Raw genomic sequence first — 22,567 nt, forward strand, 5'->3', positions numbered from 1 at the left:
AGAAGAAAACACTTCTCGAGGTGCACGCCTTTGTGGGAGATGTTCTTTTAAGACACCGTGCATTTGTTGTCTCGCTCCTTCCCCTGTTTGCAAATATCGCATTGGTATTCATTATGCGCCTCTTCGTTGAGCGGAGGTCCGCGCTAAGTGTGGAATCGCGCGAAAGGAAGAAGGCGTACGCTATAAGCCCCTCCTTGTATGGAAATAACACATGCGCGCACGTGGGAAGAATCCCCCGTGTTCTTGTTTTTTTTTATTTTTCCCCGCCTCCTTGGTGCGGAACAAAGTGCGTCGCTGTTCGCTGGAGGTAGTGCAGGGTGGAGGAGGATGGAAGCCTGCTTGCGTTCATGCTCGATGTCGTCGTCTTTGGCTCGAAATGTATTTCGCCTCTGCGTCTTCTTGGGATTTTACCGCGTTCGGCATGGAGGCACCTGCGAACTGCGCGCCGCGTCTCGGCTCCTTAAGCAGCCACCGACCTGGTTTCCAGATCTCCTCGCGCGCTCGAACAAAGGCGCGTTTTGTTTTGAAAGAAGACTTCCACTCCCGCGTGCTATACGAGGCATTTCGCAGCACTATATTGTTCACGTGTTTTTTTTTTGTTTTCTTTATGCGTGCTTACGAATAATGTTGTGATGGTCATAAAGCATAAGAGTACGTCTAAAGGGTTGTGTCTTTTGTTCCGAGTTTTGGACCTCAACGAAAGCTTATTAGGGGGACATATATATCAATTATCGAGCAGTAAAATTATAGTCCATAACTTGGACTGTTATACGCAATTAAACATCATCAGTGCAAGATAGGGGTTACATGTTGCAGTGCTCAATGCAGCAACTTTGTATCCCATTTAGTCTTGCTTGAAGGAAAGAAGTGGAAATTTTAAAGGCTAGTTTTTCTTTGTTAGAGACAATATTGATGAGCACTAACCTAAAATAATGCCGAAGAAAGTATAGCTATTAGTATATATAAACGAAACGTAACTGCGAAGAAAGAAAAGTGGAGGAAAAGATCACTTCCCGTGGGCAGGAACCGACCCTGCGACCTTCGATTAACGCGTCCGATGCTGAGCTACCACAGCGGCTGCAGCCCCGCACACTTTACGAGGTATACAGGCGCATTTTAACGTGGGAGCTTGCCGTGGGCATTGAACTGAACCTGCGAAGTTTCGACCTTGTTTGTCGTTCATAACCGCACCCTTCTGCACCGCACTTGGCGGTGGGCGAATGTTCACTAGATGATTAATTGTATCTGTCGCTTCAGCTTTTCTTTTTACTCAGTGTATACCATCTTGAGCGTGACGATATGGTGGCGTATAACAAGGAATTCTAGTTGGTGGTTAGCGCACTGTTCATTCTTGTAGGCCTTGTCCGATGCGCCTTCGTTTTTGTACAGAAATAACGCGACAGAGAAAACTTGCAGCGGCGCTGGACATGATCTGTCTCGGTCTCGCATATATATATATATATATATATATATATATATATATATATATATATATATATATATATATATATATATATATATATATATATATATATATATATATATATAATTGATATGGGGGTTTGAACGTCCCAAAACCACCATATTATGAGACACGCCGTACAGTAGAGGACTGCGAAAATTTTGACCCCCTGGGGTTCTTTAACAAAGTGCACCCAAATCTGCGCACACGGGCCTACAGCATTTTCACCACCACTGAAAATGCAGCCATCGCAGCCGGTATTCGATCCCGCGACCTGCGGGTATATATATATATATATATATATATATAATGAGCCATAAATTGTGGCCTCTGTGTTGGTATACTCGCGGGTCATTGCTTTAGTCGGCATTTCTCGCTCATAGAAATTCAGTATTAGCCGAGCCCTTAATCCAGACTAACGAGGCACATGTGCTGCCTGTCAGAACAGATCCGAAAAACGCTCTGGCGGCTATGTACTACTGCGTATACGTTGCAGCTCTCTCGCGGGAGGCTCGTTTAGTCGACCGTAATATTACACACTGCATGGGCGGAACGCTTTCCAGGGAATTGCGGGAAAACCGTGGCACCATTCTGTCGCGCGGTACCGCTCTTTTATTTTCAGCAGTCCCATCTCTTCGCTGCGCGTGTTTTGGAAATCTACACGCTTGGAACCATTTATATGTGAAATGATTCTCCTCCTGGGAGTTGCTCCTTGAGTCAAGAGCAAATCTGCTCTTCAGCACTACTCATAAGAGGCAGCAGCGGCTTCCATGCTGCCGCTCTGTAAGTACTGCCGAGTGTCGTGGTTCCGTGATTTGCTCTGATAGTTGTACGCGTCCCTCCGGTTCGAGATGCTAATTGTGCTACAGCAGCGAGAGACCATTTTCGACTCGTTCAGGATCTTGTAGGAGTACGCAGGGGCCGTGCGATTGGTTCTCGACGCATGTGCGGGAGGAACTGGCGCTGTGCCGCAGGCCTTTCGAGCATCCGGAAATATTTCACGAGTGGGCTGCAAGCATGAAACGTCCTGGTTCATTGTGCCTCTCTATATCTCTCTTTTATTTGCTCTTGTCCGCGTATAGCGACGCATATACTTTCACTTGATTCGCATAGGAGTCGTCATATAAGGGCAACCGCCGCTGCGCAATACATCCGCTTACGTGTTTCTCCGGCACTATTCCAAGACGTGTGTTGCAAACTTAGTTCACTTTTAGGTCTTTCTATAGACTCGTTTGTTTTCAAGTTTCATGCTTGTATCCCATTCTGCGCTGAAATTAATATAGTTACGCCGCATTTTGATCTTGGGTTGTGCGCAGGCCTTACGTAAGTGCCGACTTTGCTTTTTCCGCTCGCTCTTATATTGGGTGTAAAATATTCTCTATGCGTAGTTATTGGGTTTTCGCTATCAATTTTAAGTTGTAAAGACATTGAGGATGCTACGTATATGATGCAGGGTAGTATATGTTCAACCAGGCGCTGATTACCGTCACAATGAAGCTACACAGTTGTGGAACTCGGATTGAGGCGCAATCGGTGAATCGAGGTGGCCCGCCCACCGAGAGTTAGCGAAACGTTTACATTACGGGCGTGCGTCTTTCTTAGCCAAGTTCTCACATCGACCACTATCTACAGAAAGGAGGTAATCACGGTGAGCAATGTTGTTCACTTCTGTTCGCTTAGTCTCGCCCGCCTGCCCGCGAGATCCGTGTCGTCGCGTATCCCCAGGACGCGCGCGGTGCGGGGAAAGCAGCAGCAGCAGCAAAAGTGAGGAAAAAGGGAATGCCGATCATCGTGCATCAACGCCGAAGAGCCGAAGGAGTCAATCTATGTAGCGTCGTGTATTCGCCGAGCGCCAGTCTTGCGTAATTGGTGCCGATCGAGCAGGCCTGCGTGCGTGCGTCTGTGCTCGCGTACGTCTGGAAGACAGCGGGTGTTTCCCCCTCTCTGCCGCCGTGGAGTGGCGTCCTTGTCCCCCGCACTTGTCGCATCCCGCGCGCTCTCGGCTGACAACGCTTCCCCTCACCGCTGCTGCAATCGAGGGAAGAGGTTGTCGCGGAGCAAACTGCCGCTTTCCGTTGGCGGCGACTCCAGTGTCGCGAATCGAGGCCACGTCTCTTTCGCCAGCTCTGGCTGCCCTCTCCCTTCCAACTGCTCGACGAAGACTCGACTGTCTTCATTGCCTCCTGTGCTTTTTTTTTTCTGAACGCGGCTTATCCGCTGTCGCGAGCATTCAGAAGCCGCAGCTGCAAACGTAACCGTAAAATGGCCGGAAACAGTATCGCTATTTCCAGCTTTTGAAGATGAAATGTGTGGGCGCGAAAGACCAAGTGCTTGACGAGCGCGACAGTGCTCGCCGTCAACGCGATAGGCTTTTTTTGTTCTTTTCCCCCCTCTTCTGCTCTTCTTAGCTCATATTTCCAGCGATAATGTTTTCGTTTTCGCTCAATCAAATTTCAAACGGGGTCGGCATTTCAAGCAATCGCCCCCCAAAAATCCGCATTTGACTCGAAATTAAAGGGGCACTTCGCTCTCTGTCAGCTGGCCCAGTACGCGCGTTTTTTTTTTTTTTTCAGCACCATGCGCTGCACGTGACGCGAACCCGTGTGATTGGGCACCGCGGGCCCTCAGGCAGGATCGGCCGCCTAATCAGGATGTTTGTACCGACCAAAGAAGCGACTGCACCCACCGGCACAGTCTTCTCTCGCACAACCGCCGTGCAATATACGGACGCGGCCCGCACCGCCTGTCAGGGCACCAGCTCGACGCGACGCTCTTTTCCCGCCCATTCCCGTCTTCCTGAGCGCGCGCCAGCAACGATGCTCTCGTGATGCTGCAACCCATACCCCCTTCGCCATCTTTCCTTTTTTTTTTTGTTATTACTCCTGTCGACTACGATTTCTCTTCTTCGGAGGTGCCGTCTTCAGCCCTTGCGGGCTTCTTCTGACGCGTCGTACCACAGGCGTACTGCGTCAGTCAACGTTGTGTATGCGGAGGAACAATCGATGCCTGTGAGTTCTTACTTGCCGCACAGCAAGTTATTTACGTTCGCAGTTCACGGGTTTGACGCGGGGAGCCACGTTCTGCTAGCAGGCGGGCGACGTCTTTCCCTTGCTCCCCTTCTCTATTGTCGCAACCTTTCAAGGCGATTGCAAGCGGCGCTCAGAAAGCCATAGTTTAGTTTTCTGCGTTCGAGTGATCTCGTGTGCTCCGAACTGCTGGCAGTCATGCCAGACGGTGCCTTTCTGTTAGTGACAGAGAACATGGTATATTCGTGGTTGTGGCTGAAAACTATTCGGGCAGCTTTCTTCGCAAAAGCTTTATGGCTGTCCCCCCTGTTGCCCCAAGGAAGCGTGATTTTTGTCAGTGTTTTTTATTTATTTGCTAGTTTTCCTTATGGATGTTGCTTTGATCCTGTGATAGCGAGCCTCGTGCATTTCTCTGTATTCTAATTAATTTATCTGTCCTTGTTAAACAGCTCGGTCTCTTGCTTCGGGCATGTGCGAGGATTGCTTTTTTCAATGCTCGTACTCGTTCGCGCTTTCAAGTAAGTGCTGGATAGTATTTTGTGATGCAAGAAAGCAGTGTAAGGCAGGGTAAGGTGTATTTTTGATACTTTATTGTACAGTGTATGCTGTCATTTTACTAATATAGAGCCGCGATTAAATTTGTGGAATTTGAATTACGTGTTACGTGGACAAGGAATAGCCGTTGTTCCTTTTTACTTTAGTCTAGCAAGGCAGTATATTATCTCGCGTTCTAGTCTTTCGAGAACCTATCGAAGGCTTGTAAGTAACTACATTGTCTCATTCCTTAAATTGTCGAATTTTCAACCTAAATAAAGGGTCCCCAAAACGTTGCGAAGACGGACAACGAAGACTTTATCTGAGAACGTATACGAGCAAAAAAAAAGGGGGGGGGGGAGCAAGATTTTCATACTTCGCCTTATCTATGCTTCAGACAGAAGCTTACCGTCCGTGGTGTGTCAAGCCTGAAAACAAACCAGCATTCACAATTAGCCGTTTCTTATGCAGGCGTCGTACGGTGATTTTCGCCGATGATAGTGTGTCGATACGCCAGAAAACGACGTGAAATAGGGTTGAGTTTCGTAGCATTGAGGTGCCCTCAGAGAGTTCTCGTTACTTCGTAGATTGGTGCCATATAAAACCAAACTTTGTGTTGTTCGCATATACTGTACAGTACTGCTTCGAAACCCATCGACCGGTAAATATCGGCACCCTCTCTCGAAGGTTGATTTTACGAGGGCTGCCTGACGTCGATTATCTGACGAAAACCCGTTCTATTCGGTATTACTCACCAGATGACCAATCAATACAGTTGATTCGACGGTCCTCGCCGGAATAATGGTCAGGTGCATAGATAAGACTGTCAGTGGTCTTTCTTTCAACTTGCATCTACAGCAGAAAGTAATTTACCGATATCCTGTTTGATTTGTCGTGCCAGATTGCACGGCTCAACAAGAGCTGTGCAGCCGTGCCACACATTACCATATATACGCATGCGCTTTTGTTTTCTCTTCTTTTTTGTCTCAGTTTATATAGCACAGAGTCTCACCTTCAAAACGTGGGATCAAAAGCCTTGAAACAAACAAACATTTACCAGCCGGGTAAGCTGATTTCACGGCCACGAAGTCAGAGCTTGTTTGTTTGCTTGTATATTATGGCACTTGTCCACTATCAGTCTCAGTCGCTTCGTCTTTTTAGCAGAACTTTTTAGCAGACGTTAAACACACTGTCCACTACAATGGCTTTCTCGCCATTATATTTCCGTCTCTTTTGGAGTCAAGTTCTCACGTTTTCTCAGTTAAGTGTTGTTGAAGTGACGATGTTAGCAGGATACTACCGTTGCCATCCAATTGTTGGAACCGGGGGTTGACCATGCAGGATCCCGCCGCTGCTACCAGTTGCTGAAACCGGGTAGTTTGAGGATCCCACCACTTCTATCCGTTGTTCAGATGTTGTAACTTTGCCGTTACCGGAACCGTGGATTCGGAAGGAAGACGCCGAGTATGAAGAAACTGATGAGAAAAACTGCACAGTGGTTTAGTTTACATTATTTACAGGAGAGTATTTTTCGCCACAAGACGATTATCTAGACGAAGATGTCCTACATCGTGACGATCTCGTCGAAGGCTCTCGCAGAAGCCCACTCCGGCTGGTTATCAAGAGTCCCCTTTCCCCTCACCCTTAGATGGAGTTATGGCTTTAACTTTCACTGTCCAACCACCGCACGCACAGCACTCGCTTTCGATGGTTCCACCCAGACCCACCCTGGTCAACGCCTTTGACCGGGACGTGGCCACCACACTCCCCCTCCGGCGCCCAGGCGTTTCTTCCTTGGAATGAGAATGCCGCTGGGTTCCTCACTCGTACTACCGGGAGCATCAAAGGACCCCTGTTCGCCCCACTCATTTTAGGACGCTGATTGTCATCCATGCTGACGCCGCCACCTTTTTAAGGAGTTTGCCTCGCCCGAAACAATTTCGGTCGTCTCGTCGTACTCTTAGAGGAGTCGCGACTGCATGCGCCTTGCTTCCAGGCTGGGAGGACAATACCCATATTCGTATGGCTGTCGGCAAACACGCATTCTTTCAGCAACTTATTCGCCGGACCGCAAACATCATTTTCTGCTTGGCTCCAGTGCCGATCCTAACAGTGTCAAGACGTCCCGCCGATACATCTATTATGCGGTGTGGTGTCATGTCATATAGTTGAAAAAAAAAAGAACGTACAGCAAAAGCAGCTACATTTCAGTGTTTTGGTAAGCAACGCGTCTTGGCATATTTGTGCAACGGAAAGGAAAAGAGAGAGAATAGCACGATAGAAACTACGCATTGTGACGCATGCAAATGACATTTTCCGAATCGAATGCCGAGCATATACTTTGTGCATAACGCCGCCTGCGGTGAACGTGCAGAGCGTTTCCGCGTGTCGACTTGGGACGCCGCCGGAAATCCTTGTTTTTCACCGGGCGTGCAGTTCCTTGTTCGCTCTCCGCCGGAGGCTTTCCAATGGACGCGCGCGTCTGGCGATCAGCTTCCACCGCAGATTAGCGGCACCTCTCACGCCTTATCGGCGTCCCGATAGGCCTCGTTCCAGCTTGCACCGACAACTGTGTGTCCGAGAAGCGGGAACCCATCCGTCGGAATGAATTACTGCCGACAACAAAGCCCCAGCGACGCAAGGTCTCAATACGAGACTGGGCTGAGACGCGAAGTCATTTAACGCGCGTCGAAGGAGGCATTAGGCGACCCCTAACGACCGGGTGAAGAGGGAGCGATCGTTGGCATTACGGTGTTTCGGGCGCCCGAGCTCCGGGCTGCTGCCACTGGCACCGATTCGTTCACGCGGGAAGGCCTTGCTAAAGCGTTCGCTGCCTCACGACTCGGGAAAGAGGGGCAGAGAGAAAGAGAAATGGCTTGGCGCCGTCGTTATGAAAACCAGCTGCTCGTGCTTAATTAAATATGCCCAGGCTCGTCTAGGAAGGAAAGCAGTGCAAGCCAGTGGAAACGTATTCGAGAAGCGTTACTGTGGGGCGCACGTATACCATCAGCCCGCGCCATTAATGCCATAAAATATCGCTGCATGAATCACGAAGCGACAGCAGTCCATTCTTGTTCAACGCAATCCTTGACCCGGCGGGGCCCTTTGTTGACTCACTCCCTGTTTTCGTAACCACTCCACGGTTATTATCGACGTCTCGCTTCCTGTACAACCGTCAGAGATATGAATACAAGTGCGCCGACTCGGTGAGAGGCATTACGTATGAATGCATTTGCTTTGCCATGGATGTCTCGGAGTCGCGAGAGTGCTCGAAAAGGGCAGCCTCGAAAAAAAAAAAAAAAGTTTTTTCGGTGCGTTTGCTCGGCTTCGCGATGTTCTCGAAGAAGTTTCGTGGCGGCGCGCTTCACGGTGGGTCGCTAATGGCGCATTGAAAGGGAAGAGGCGCACCGGCGGCATGGCCCAGTGCTTCGACGCGCTCGCTCCACTGCTCGGCGACTCAAGAGCTGCGGCGGGAGAGGCGAAGCGAACGGTGGAGTAATTAAACGTCTGGTCATCCATTACAGAGGGGCCGCCAGTCAGAATACATGGATGGAGGAAGCACCGCAGATGGTCGTGCCCCCCCCCTCTCCCTTTTCGACCGCTTCTGTGGCTGGCGACTCATTGTTTCCAGCTTGGCGGAGGAAGAAGAAAGATGGGTGTCGAGTGACGCGCGTGCAATTGTCTCTGCCTGAGATCAAGAATTACAGTTCTTTTCACAAGCACGAGGCAATGTTGTGTCGCTTGGCCGCCGAGTCACTTCTAGGCTCCAGTAAATTTCCGGGCTGCAGGCGGGGATCTCGGGGAAATCTCTCCTGGAACGAACCTGCTAGAGTTCCTCCTCTTGTTGGCCTATCATTTTCTTGCGTGCGCCGCACTTTCCTCGTCGCGCTTCTGTCTCCATTGTGCGCCCGTCGCCTTTGTTGAGTGAAACTCTCTTGCTCCGCGACGTAAGTTCTGCGCGTTGTCTGCCGCCTGATGGCGCGGGGCTCACGCTTCCATTTCTAGGGTCGAAAACAGCTTCTTCAGTGAACTCTCTCGAGAAGCTGCTCCGCAAATAAGACGAATGCTCCTGCGCGCGCTTGACCCGCTTGGTGGGGGCTCCCTCTATGTGTTTTTCCTTGGCTCTGGCGTCCGCTTTTGGCGGAGGGGTCGATCGCGGCACATGTGCTTGAAATCTGCTTATCGCGCCACTTAGCTCCCCGTGCTCCTGGGCTTCTCCAATGCAGAGAGCGCGAGCGAAACACGCCGTAGATGCATGGCTATGTGTCGGCTGCCTGGCACAATCTGCTTGACACAGAAAAAGGTCATAGGTATAGGCAGGCAGATTGATCGCCCTCAACAGACGTTAGTGCTCGTGCGGTGCTATTTTGGCAAGAATGAATATTGAATGGTGATGCACATGCAACATGCATATGAACAAGTGTAGCCTTATACGATGCTGTATATTAGCGAGCCTATAATTTCATTAAGCTTCAATTTCGGTAGTTCACGTGCGGTCGCTGAACTGGTGATTGGACGCGTCACAAACACCTCTGGTTAACGATAGTTATAGCGCGGGAACAAAACGACGACACAGAGACAAGAAGGACACGAAGGACACGCCGTTTTGTTCTCGCGCTATAACTATCGTCATGCCATACCAACTAGCCCAAGCTGCCACACCTCTGGTTAACGTTAGTAATTCCACGTTTCCGAAAGTGCCAACACGCCCTTTGCTTGTGCAAGGCTTTTTTTTTTTTTAGTGGTCTTCTATATCTTTCTGATGTAGGGGTGTAATGAGACGGAACAAATTCAGTTTGTAAGTTCAGATTTCCCACGAACACTCCGGCTGGATGCAGTTTCGAATTCGTGAGAATTATGTGCGGCTTGCTCGTGGTATGTTTCGTTGTGGTCGCGCGGCTGCAACCTATTGCGGTTCAGTCGCACGTATACAGAATGGTCATCAGGCGCGCGCGGTAATATGCCTCTCGCGCGAGCACAGCTTCTCTCTCTCTCTCTCTCTCTCTCTCTCTCTCTCTCTCTCTCTCCGTGTTCGTGCGTGCGTGCAAGGCGGGCGACCGTTAAATCATTCTTATCGGAAACACCAAGTTGGCCGCGCGAAGAGGGGCATATTTCCGCGAGTTTACCGGCCCTGGCAGTCGTTTTTATCGCGCTCGTATCACGCCCGCCCGCATTGTGCGTGGCTTCCCCCCCCCCCCCCCATACCGCCCCCCCCCCCTATCCCCGTTACACGCTCATGTCTACAGGCCGCCACTCGAGGAGGGCAGCACAAGCTGAACAGCGCGGCACGGCGTTTGTGTTTTCTTCGCGCGAATTCCTTCTTCCCTCGCCGACACTCCTGCTTATCGTGGAACGGCGAAGGGTAGAACGGGAAGAGAAACGTGAAGCAGGGAAGCGAAACAGAAAAAAAAAAAAAAAAAACGCGGACATATTTCTCGCATGTGATCGTGACACATAATTGGATAACGCTTCGGGTGCATATTCCTGCTCGCCTGTTTCTCTTCGTAGTCGCGTAAGAAGAAACTAAAGCTTAGCGCGTCCTCTCCGCGCCTTCCACCATAAATGCGCGCGTGCCTGCGGTGCATGCGAAGCAACACGTCTGAAAATGTTTCACTCTGCTCTTTTGCTCGCTTTACCTTTTTTTTTCCCCTCACTCGGTTACTTATCTACATTTTTATACTATCGCACGTGTTGCGGCGTTTTTTCTATTCTGCGTAGATACACATTCGTAATTGTTCGTCGTGTGACGCAACGTCATTATAGTATCACACGCTCTGCGGCGTAATTCCATATTGCCAAGATACTAATTCGTAATTGTTCGTCGTGTGAAGCAACGTCAAGAATATATGTGCTCTCCGGCATCTTTATATGGCGCGCGCGCGCTTGTGCATGTTTTTCGTCCGCCAGTGACGCTGCCAGTGCCAAGACATCATTGCTTGAGACTGATGCCGTTTTTATTTCTCTCTCTCTCTCTCTCTCTTTCGGAAAGAGGAGTTCGTCACCGAGATTTCCTTGACGAGCTCCCCAATCTTGTCAAGCTCGATAAATTTCTCACCTTCGCGTGCGCACTGCCCAAGGCACGCGAGGCATCGCTTCGTTACGGGCGAACCCGCATGCCGGCCTCCGGTGGTCCTTGATAATGATTCCTACGTGCCCAGCATGAGTGGCGACCTGTTTTGTCGCCGAAGAAAACGCAGCGGCACCACGAGGGAGCGCGCACAGGGAGGAAGGATGGCGCATTCCTGCAGCCTGGTGCGCGTTGCGTGGGAGTCTCGAATGGGCGCACGCTGCTGGCTGCGCACGAGACCTGCTTGCAGGTCCGGAAGCCCCGGCGCACGATGTGCCCGCCTGCATGAGGACCGTGCGTACATACATTCGCGCGCGTTTCTGCCGCCTTGCGAGGCCTTGGCCGCGCGCCCACGCACCCGCCACGCCGTAATCGTCGCCAGAGTCCACTCGCGCTTGTACACTCTTTCTATCCCCCTTTTTTTTCGCTCTCTCCCTTGCTCTCTCGCATCTTTCGCGCTATGTTGACGCTCTGTCGGGCGCAGTGCCGGATTCGTCCGCTCTGACTCACACGCCTGAACAAGCGATCCTCTCTGTTTATCGCGCGGCGCATTCAGAATCGCGCGTTTCGCCAAAGAGGGCGCTGCCTTTGTTCCTGCCCGCTTAGATTCTTGCCTGGCGGTTTTCTCGGTCTGCCACAGCGGCGAGGCTGCTCGTTTGATCAGCGAGCCCCTGCGGTGTGTGCAGTCTAATTGCGCCTGCGGAAGCAGAGACAACCCGCTCAAATAGCAAAGGGTCACTCGAACCGGCGTTGTGCGAAGACGCGGCTAATTAGCACCGCTATGCCTTCACATCAGCTGCTTCAACCATGGCTGGCTTCCTCGATTGCCTGCGTGAGCGTCATATACTGACCGTGGCTGCAGCCCATTGAATGCCCATATAAGTGCGTTCTGCGGTCATACGATTTTGAAGCTATTTATTCAGGGCCGCAGTATATTCAAGGAATCAGTGCAAGCACTATTCTGTGGCTTGATCGCCATATCGCCAGTCCAATTTGTTGCCGCGGCAACCGCATTGGATTGTGGACGGAATCAATGCAAAAACGTTATTTTGACTATGTTTTAGGAAAGGAAAGATTATCTCTAGCACACAGAAAATTTCAGAACCGTTGCGCTATACGGCGTAGCTAGAGTTGCATGTGCGGCGTTGAAAAATATTTAAAAAAATAAATTCGTGTCCTATACAAAAGATAGGTTTGAAATAGCCTATGCCTGACTACACTTATAGAGAAGGTATGATTAACGCAAGAGACCATTCATTGATAAACATATTTCACGACATTAAAGCTCTGTGAAATCTGGATCTATTTTTTTTTTCCATATATATATAAAGCGTCTGAGGAAAACGAGGAGCCGCGTGAATTTCGTTCTTTACGTTACTCATATGACTGGTCGATTTGACTATGCCATCATGACCGACTAGCATTGAGCAGAGGTTTCTACTTTTATGTAATAAAAGGCGTTGCGGAGTGGGGAGGGGGGGGGGTTGGTTTGTACTTAATGAAATGGTTTGGCCGAAAATACCACAAACACAAAATTAAAGAACACATAAGGACAAGCGCAACTTCCAACTAAAGTAGACCGAGCGCAAACCCAGACTTAAGTAACAACATGCAGACATGCGCAGTCTTCACACAGCCTTACGCTATCCAGCTATCGAACAATCTTTGCTCCGATAAGTACAACGTCACCGACGGTTCGCTGATACACCCTTCACCTTTCTTTTTAATGTAATAGGCTTCCATAAACTCACGCGCAGTTTTATACCCACTTCTACATAGAATCTTAAACTCACTGAAACGTGATACACGCCCGCAGGCTTTACAATGCATAGGCAAATGCGCCAAGCCATTCTTTATAAGTTAATTCATGCTCCTTAACCCGTTCATTAATACAGCGCCCGGTAGTCCCGATGTACGAGTTTCCACAAGAAAGGGGAATCACATAAACAACGCCGTTGGCGCATTTCCCGTACATCGTGCCGTGTTTTCTTGCCGCATCCCTGACGGCTCGTTGTGTGCTCGTTTGCTTTGTGTTATTTGCGGCCAAACCATGTCATTAAGCAAGTACCAACTATGCCAACAATCAGTATGGTTTGTACTTGTTCTCTCTAACTTCATTCGGTGAGAGGAGAGAAAGGAGCACGACATCGGCATTATGGGGGATGATTACAAGAATATCGGTGCAAGAAATGCTGTCATTTACTCGTTATTAGAGCAGCAGGTTAATTAATCTAGACTTGTATCATTGCATCAAGATCCCGTACTGTTGCTGCTCTTAGTAATGGTTCTACCTAGCAGATTCCATTTTTCGCGGATACCGGCGTCTGTAAGTACGACAGGCCTTTAGTGGAATCAAGTGAACAAAGTTTAACATGTTAAAAATAAATAAAAATAACGTGCTCTTTTTGTCATTGGCTACCCCGTGCGTAACAACCCGTAAGTGGTGAACATATTATTATTATTATTATTATTATTATTATTATTATTATTATTATTATTATTATTATTATTATTATAGTGAGTCTGAAGAACGGATGATGAAAGCGCATTTTTCCGAGCCTTTATTTTGTACGCTGCGAGGGGTTTCGTATCAACTGTAGGTCAAATATAATCTCACCTTATCAAGCAGGTCGATCGCGCAATGAAAAGGGGTAATAACGCCGATTCACTTTTTGCATGTAATTGTTAGGTTTTTACGTCCGAAAAGCACGATATGATTACGTTGGATGCCGTATAGTGAAGGGTTCCGGAAATTTCAACCACCCGGCGTTCTTTGACGTGCACCTAACTACAAAAAAAAAAAAGTGCACAGCCCTCAAACATTTTTTGCTTTCATCGAAAATGCAGCCGCTGCAGCCGAAATTCGCTGCCGCGACCTGCGGGTGAGGAGTACGTGGGAGTCCCTCCTTGGAACCGCCGACTCGGCACAGCAACGCCGGGTAATCTGACGCACATCGGAGACCAAGGGATTCGCGCCGACCTATTCTATAAGCAGCGTAACCGACCTCTGTGTCGGTCCCCTTTTGCGGGAGAAACGACTTTTTGATCATCATTATCGAGCACCATAGACCGCCACGATGGGTCACCATAACCGCTTGAACTGCCATGCCGGGTTATCTAGGACATTTTTGTTCGGCGACTATCGTTGCTGACCCGGTGCGCGGGAATCCCTATCTGCACAAATGTACAACACACAACCATCACTTGACGAGCCGTCACTGAGTGACGCAACTGATATGCCGTAGATGCATGGTTCGTCTTTCCTGTGCGGTATTTCTTTGCTTTTTTCCCCCTTCCCGGTGATTGCATCGGGCGCAGCAGCGCCTCTTCGGCCTGCAGGATATCCTCTCCGAAAAAGGATGTCTGGCAAGATGAACCCGTCGCAGCTCTTCTGCCATTCTAGCGTCGGCTGCAGCTCGTTTCGAAACCGTTGTCGCTTGGCTGCACCGCCGCGCAGCGAGAGCTGTTGTAAGTGAATAGCTCTGACACACACGCTATGCGGCGTGCTTTCGGCTCTTTCTCGTCTTTCGTTTTTATTATTTCTTTTTCTCTTCTCCGATGTGTGGCTGTCTCCTCTTGCAGAGCACGTCTGCGCGCATCTCGCTTTTCATGTGACCCGCCGCTATTTTCTGCGTCCCTGACTGAGCGGCTTCCTGTCGTTTAACTCATTCGCCCTTGGTTAAAATGAACTACGCACAGACACTCACGCACACATGCCTCGTGCAATTTGCTAGTTTGACTGCATGCGGCGCCGTGGCGGCTCGCGCGCCGTAATGAATATGGCGTGCATATACGCCCCGAGTAGCTCCTATAGCCTTGAGAAGATCGCCGATTCTATACCTGCACGACGTGTCTCGCAAGAAAACACATTTCTCCGCGGCGTGAGAAAGTTTTGTTTCGTTTTCTTGCTCTATTTCATTCGTGGCTCGCCACGCTCTGCGCGTAGTACTCTCTGAGCGTTCATCCGATCGGTTTCTTTTTCGCTGACGGTTTCTTGATGGCGTTCTTCGTCTTGAGATTTCCTCCTTCAAAAATTGCCCCCTCGAGCAGGTTTAAATAAACAAGCAATCGTGCATCAACTCATCGAGAAAAGTGTCTGTCCGTCGCTGTGACACGATCATCGCTGTGGAGATACGCGTACGACAACATAAATCTGTTTTAGTGGTGTGCTGCCTTCGAATCAGGCCTCCGCGCTTCAAAAGTATGTGGCTCAACCACTGGGCTTCCTACCAACACTTGCAGTATACCGGGACTATATGAAAATTACAGGTCAATCAGCTCACTTTCCGTTGTCTACAAGCTAGTCACAAAAAATAATAGCTAATAGAATTAGGACGATATTACAGTTAAGTCAGCCAAATGAGCAAGAACGTTTTGAAACAGGCTGCTCTATACAATAAACCATAATCATGTACTATCGATCGGAGAACAGAGATGTGCTCAATACACTTACCCCTATACATAGATAGCCTTCATAGATTACGAGAATTGTTTTATTCGGTCGAGATATCAGCAGCCATGCAGGTATTGCGGAACTAGCGCATCTATGAAGCATATATAAACACATTTCAAGAAATCTACAGTGAATCCACAGCCACCATAGTCATCCATAAAAAAAGCGACAGAATCCTAATAAAGAAGAGTGTAAGGCATCTATTGATACACGATTTCTCCAGAGCGATTCACCGCGTGTTTTCAGGGTACTAGTAGGGAAGGCTTAGGGATAAGAGTTGATGGAGAGTATACTTAGTGACCTGCGCTTCGCCGATGACATTGCATTGCTGAGTAACTCAGATGACGAATCGCAATTCATTATTACTAAATAAGTCAAGGAGAGCAGAACAGAAAGGTAGGTCTTAAAATTAATCTGCAGAAAACGAAAGTAATGTTCAACAACCTCGGAAGAAAACAGCGCTTCGAGACTTAGGACAGGTTGTAACGACGGAGCCGAACCACGAGATAGAAGTAACTAGAAAAATAAGGATTGGGTGGAGCACATTCGGTAAGCAATCTCAAATCATGAGTGGTAGCCTACCACTGTTCCTCAAAAGAAAGGTGTATAAAATTTGCGTCTAACTGGTACCTGACAAGGGAGCAGAAAATTGTAGGCTTACAAAGAATGTCCAACTTAATTTGAGGATGAAGTCGCGAGTGCTGAAAAGATAAATGATAGGTGTAACTGAAGTGGCAGGAGGGGAGAAGAGTGGGTCAGGGGACAAATGGGGTTGAGGATATCATAGTTAAAATGAAGAAGGAGAAATGAACGTGGGCTGGGCACATATCTCGTAGGCAGGATAACCGCTGCTCGATCATTAAGGGTAACTGACAGTGACTGAATTCCAAGAGAAGTCAAACGCGCGAGGGCGACACAGAAAGTTAGGTAGGCAGATGAGATTAAGAAGTTTGCAGGCATAACGTGGCAGCAAAACGGGCCGGGTTGCTTGGCCGAACATGGGAGATGCATTTGCCCTGCAGTGGTCGTAGTGAGGCTGCTGCTGGTGATGATTATGAGCAGGGTGATGATGATTATATGAAAGCCTTGTACCCACGGGACACAAGTAATGTAAAACACTTTTCATGAAACATTCGTTGAATTTTGTTGTAGTAGAATAAAAGCTCTAGCTCAATCGAGAGACTGTCGCCATCTGCAGATGAACACGTCGTACCCCCAGCCTACACAAACTTTCTAGAATACACCCCTCCGAATATCGCGATGGGGGCCTGGTGCGGAGGAATACTAAAACTGAGGCGCGCTATACATAAAGTTGTCCCTCGCGTCCTGTCGCGGCGAACTCCGCGCTCATAACAGCACGAACGTTATCCCATTGGTCGTGGGAGGCGCGACTCTCAGATCAACCTTCGGGAAGCCAGCTGGCAACCCTGGACCAGGCACGGGAGATCTCAATGAACAGCCCCTCCCACTTTAGTTACTAAGAGGAAGTAGTAACAAACGTTTAATTTGTTTCTCTTTCGGTGACAATGCGTAAGGCCGACTAGGAGCATCCCACAAACGGAGAAAATTCGTACTTCTCGAAAATGTTATGCCGAGTAAGTGCTTCGGTGGTCACGTGATGCCCCGGTAAGTAGTGAGGGGGTAAAATATTCGATTTAGTATTTATAATTAGTAACTGCGGAATATATGATATTCCAGCCTCGATTTGGCTATTCTTTTATACCTTAAACATTAGAATTTTTGGTTATTCCTCTGAGTCTACCGCATTACGTGCCGATCGTGTCCACTTTTCTCACAGGCGGCGGTGACCTAAACCGCTAAAAGACCACTTCTGTTCCTTTATGTGTTCGTTTGCAGTGTTTCAACAAAATACAGGATAGCTGTCGGGAGATTCCTGGTCGCTGAAGGTGTCAAACCAGTCTCGCCATTGATTTGTTTGCACTGCACTCTTCTGTTTATTTTTCTTTATTTTTACTTTGCGGAGTTCAGCGCATGGGCAGCTGTGTGGCCTAGATGTACGTACGTACGCCATCGTCCATCGTCCTATTGGATAAAAACGAGATTTAGTTTGCTGCTTTCCAGTTCGATTGGTATACTGACCTGAATGGGGGATCGCGCTATTGTGATCGGTCAAGTGTTACGACGAGTGGCGCAACCTGTTACCTCCGGTCCATTCCGTATATTTTCAACCCGCAAGGCAGATCAAATCTAGATATGATACTGCAATGTGTATATCTCTAGTGTCAAATTACGTGATTACGACCTGTATGTTAAAGCAGGTTTCTATATATATATATATATATATATATATATATATATATATATATATATATATATATATATATATATATATATATATATATATATATATATATATATATATATATATATAATGTGCGCGCGCGCGTGTGTGTAGTTAGTTAGATAGATAGATAGATAGATAGATAGATAGATAGATAGATAGATAGATAGATAGATCGATAGATAGATAGATAGATCGATAGATAGATAGATAGATAGATAGATAGATCGATAGATAGATAGAAAGAAAGAAAGAAAGAAAGAAAGAAAGAAAGAAAGAAAGAAAGAAAGAAAGAAAAGGAAGACAGACCATAAAGGGGACTCACGAGCGATGCACGGGATTAGGATTAATATCTAGATTCAGTTGATAGCCCTCTCAGTCTGTAAGCTTTAGTTCGTTTTCTTCCTGTGTTACCGAACCTAATAAAAAAAACCTGCTTGAACAGACAAGTCGTGATAGCTCAGTGGTTAGAGCATCGAGCGCGTTATTCGAAGGTCGTAGGTTCGATTCCTGCTCACGGTAGGTTACTTTTGCACCCATTTTTCCTTCTTCTTATTTACAATACATTGGTTCTTAGAACTTCCCCTATACATTCCTTGGCATTATTGTCCGTTAGATCTCATATATATATATATATATATATATATATATATATATATATATATATATATATATATATATATATAATTTACAGTAGAGGTGGACTGGACAGGGGAGAGGCAACGTTATAGCACAGACATCAACAACTATATTTTGGCAGCATCCTTGCTCCTCATTTCATACGGCTGTCCACTTCGAGAGAAAACTTAAGGAATCAGCAAACAGACACATCCTGGGCTTGTAGTGCCTGCTCTTTAGGTTGTCACAATTTCATTAATAATTGTGGCGGTTGCACATCCCAATACCACGTTATGTTTCGGAGGGACGCCGTCGTTGGGGGGGGGGGGGGGGGTGCTCCGCAAATTTCGACCTTCTAGTGATCTTCAAAGCACGCTGACCTCGCACAGTACACCACATGGGCCTCTGGAATGTGGCCACAATTTCGCTTGGAAATATGAAATTGCTTTCAGATCCGTCCCCTCACTCATTCAAACTTTATTGGTGAATATCGCTTCAATTCTTGCTTCATCACAGTAACTCTCTCTCTGTCCTGCATCTGCCCAGGGCACACGTGAGCGCTCTGTGTCGGATACATGATCGTTAGCGAATCGAAGCGGTTCACGACAAATTTAATGCAAGTCAGATTTACTCTCATGTTGATCTTACACATGTGAACGTTTTCTTATGTAACTGAGACCCGCGACAATTTAAATTTCGTGTAGCTTTTTTCAGTGAAGTTCTCCGCAAGGAATCTGTGTTAGCGCCGACATTCTTTTTTTTTAATGATAATTTCCTTTGCACACGCTATCCCGTCGTGCTCCCGCCGAAGCGTGCATATTTCTCTGCTCGGCTCTCGGTGCGTTCTTTGTTTCCGCATGGAAGGTCTTTTCCTGTTCGCCAGGCGCTCAAGGCCTCGGCCATAGTAAAACAACCGCGAATCGCTGGCTCCCGAGGCATCCGGCTAGTGCGCCCACTTTTGCTTTGAACGGTTTGAAAGAGCGTCGTTATTGAAGAGACGCTGTGTATAGGCATGTCGGGGGGACGCACGAGGAGCAGGGGGCGTCCTTCGATATATGACCTGAAAAAGCGAAAAAGAAAAGTGAGAAACGCAAAGCTTTGAAGCTTGCTTGTATATATAGGCGAGAACTCCACGCAGATGTGGCTGCCCAAGGAGAGACTTTCCCTCCTGTCAACGTGCGATATTATTGCCAGCGCATATGCGCGCACGTTCAGTGCATCGTCGTGACACAGAGTTCACACGAGCTGTGTACCGCTTATTTAAATGACATGATGCTTTCCGGGAATCTTGCTATAGGCTGCCCAAAGTGTGGCTGTGTTCTCGTGTTCGATAAAACTAGCATTCTCGACATAGGGAAAGATCGATTGACAAGATAAATACTTGAAGCCTGTCAAACAGAAAAAAAAATATGAATGATAATACTGTCAGCATGCCATCCTTGTCACTGTCAGGTAAAGAAATGAGGATATATATATATATATATATATATATATATATATATATATATATATATATTACAATGAGATCGGCACTGTTGAAACATTCCCTTGTTATAACTTAATTATTGTTGGGGTTTAATGTCCCTAAACCATTATATGATTATGAGAGACGATAGAGGTGAAAATGCGGCTGCCGCAGCCGGGATTCGATCCCGCCACCTCCAGGTAAGCAGTCAAGTGCCATAGCCACTAGACCACCGTAGCGGGTACACTTTGTTATAAATTGTTACAATGCACCGCTTATGAAATTATGTGCATACGTAATGTGAATTTTTTCTTAAGTTTAATTATAGAAGAAATTAACTATGCGTAGCTTATTTCGTGCTTTGGTGTCTGTGTGTGTGTGTGTTTTTGCGCTTGCGTTTGGTGCGCGTGTGTTTGGTGCGGCAGAAACATCGGAAGCTCTACTCAACAGATGACCCTTGCCACTTTTTGTTTTGTATTTGTTTGTTTTTTCGCTTTTTTTTTCATGGGGCTCCACGAAGTACCCGCATTTCGAGATCAAAGGCAGCCTGTGTGCTGAAACGAGGCGTGGGTTGTACAAATTAGCATATTCAGTGCAGCTTTGAAAGCATATTTCGATGGCTTTCCAAAAAGCCTATCTCTTTGAAGAAGCCAATAAGAACATCTTACACACGTATATCTCCATTCCGAAGCGTTCGTGTCCGGGCAGGCTGAAACGTTATATTTGTCTACGCAATGTCATAAAGCAGAGGGTCCAGGGAAGCTGCTTGTGTTGCTGGTACATGGTGCCAAGATCTGCTTATTTTCGCCTCAGAAAGTAAGTAAGGGTAACGTTGAATGATGAATACATGTGGAAGATTGCCTCACATTTTACAGGTCGCTTAAAATAGTAAGCACTTCAAGGATAGCAATATCCTTGCGCACATAAAATTACTCATAGAGCGCAGACTTTAGCAAGTTTGCATGATGCCTATAATACAGACCGGCATCCAGCGAAAATGTCACAATCTATTTCGCTTCTTGCTATTTAAAAAGCGGTCCCACTCACATTTTCTCTTGCGACTCGTTCATTGTCAACATAGTCTAAAAACGTAGTGAAATGATAATGTAATTTAAAGTGCCATCTGACTGCGATAGCCAAGTGTATATCGTTATTATATCGTTGCTGTTTCCTCACTATTATATATATATATATATATATATATATATATATATATATATATATATATATATATATATATATATATATATACATACAACGGGGGTGCTTGTGTGCCTGCAGAACTGCGCAGGACACTAATTAAGCATACTGCAGCCGCAGAAAGTGTAACGCCGCTCTGCCGTAGGTCATGCATGGTAGAGCATCGGCCGTGTTATTCGAAAGTATAACGCCGCTCTCCCCACTGACGAGCTAACTTAATGTGCGCCCATCTCGCTTCGTCGTTGTTGCTGTCAGATTGACTGGTAGCGTAACTTCTATAGAAGCCCGGGGATCCAGTAGTCGGCGGCTCGTTGCCATCGTCGCCATCTAATGCCTAGTTCACACTGAAACATCCGCTTTCTACAGCGACCGGAATTCCCCTGCCGCCGAAACGCAGCGTTGTTCGCACTGGATGCGCCCCGCGCCGCCGAATATGCCATCTACTACGGGGCGAACGCGGGATGGATGCGCTGTCACCCGGTTGTTGTCGCGGCTGGCAAACGCTACTACGCTATACGGTGGTGTATACTTGGACGATTCTCGTACGCAAGAAGCAAGAAAAGACAGTACCGCTTACTTTGCTGGCAAGTGGCTGTCTCGCAATGCACGAAGAGCAGAAAAACCACCGACGCCAGCGGCGTTGGTGGCTTCGTTTTGCTCTGCAAGACCGCAACAAGCTCGGTCACGCCAACAGCAAGCTCGGTCACCTCTTTCACGAAATACGGAGGCGAAGTAGGCACAGAGTAGGTTAAACTCCCGTTGGTTTCAACATTCAGTTACGTGCACTGTGACATAACAAGTGAGTAGGGCTTAGCCGCCATTTTTCAAAATTCCTTGACTAGCGCTCCCATTGGTCCGCGGTGACCGATTCGGCGGCAGACGCCGCAAAAATCGGTCCGAGAGCGATCGGCGCGGAGAGGGCCCTTTCGGCGGATCTCGCCGCCGCCGAACCGGATTCGGAGCACTTTCGGCGGCCGGAATGCTCAGTGTGAACGTGGCCTAAGGGAGGAGGGACCAACTAACACCAAACAAACAAAAAAAATTATGTCACAACTGGAAGTGGTAGCGACGTCACGCATTTGCCCTATACATGGCGCGCAACTGAAAATTTTCTTAATTGCTGACCTTTTACGTGCCGTTATTAATACGCGATTTTATTGGCCTTGTGCCTCGCTAATTGCATGTGGGAGAGAAAATAAACAAAAAAATTACGAAGATTTAGGACACAAAGTTGTTTTATTAGCCAAATTTCGTACTGACAATATGCACAAGAAACTTCGCAGAGGCAATCGTTAGACAACTGTTCACGAGCACAATAGCATAATAGTCCGAAAACTCACGTTGCCCAATCATCGAAAACCACGGCAGCGAGACAGCAGCTTTGGCAATAGCTTTGGCAGCCGTAGAGTACAGCGTCTCGTTGCTTTACGTGTCGCGTTC

General features: G+C 47.6%; 1 protein-coding gene across 3 annotated transcripts in view; it reads left to right on the forward strand.

Moving 5' to 3' along the window:
• The window catches only part of LOC119176095 (Krueppel-like factor 6), a 357,912-nt gene that overhangs the window by 232,331 nt on the left and 103,014 nt on the right, over window positions 1–22,567 (forward strand). The window contains exon 1 of one of the 3 annotated variants that reach the window (XM_075876905.1): window positions 4,372–4,470. The exons of the other annotated variants lie outside the window; for them this stretch is intronic. Coding sequence (XP_075733020.1) covers window positions 4,465–4,470 — 6 coding nt within the window. The 5' untranslated portion in view covers window positions 4,372–4,464. Of the gene's footprint in view, window positions 1–4,371; window positions 4,471–22,567 lie in introns of those variants that run through there. 3 annotated transcript variants of the gene reach the window in all.

The sequence above is a fragment of the Rhipicephalus microplus genome, chromosome X (genome assembly GCF_043290135.1).
Source record: "Rhipicephalus microplus isolate Deutch F79 chromosome X, USDA_Rmic, whole genome shotgun sequence".
Taxonomy (NCBI): Eukaryota; Metazoa; Arthropoda; class Arachnida; order Ixodida; family Ixodidae; genus Rhipicephalus; species Rhipicephalus microplus.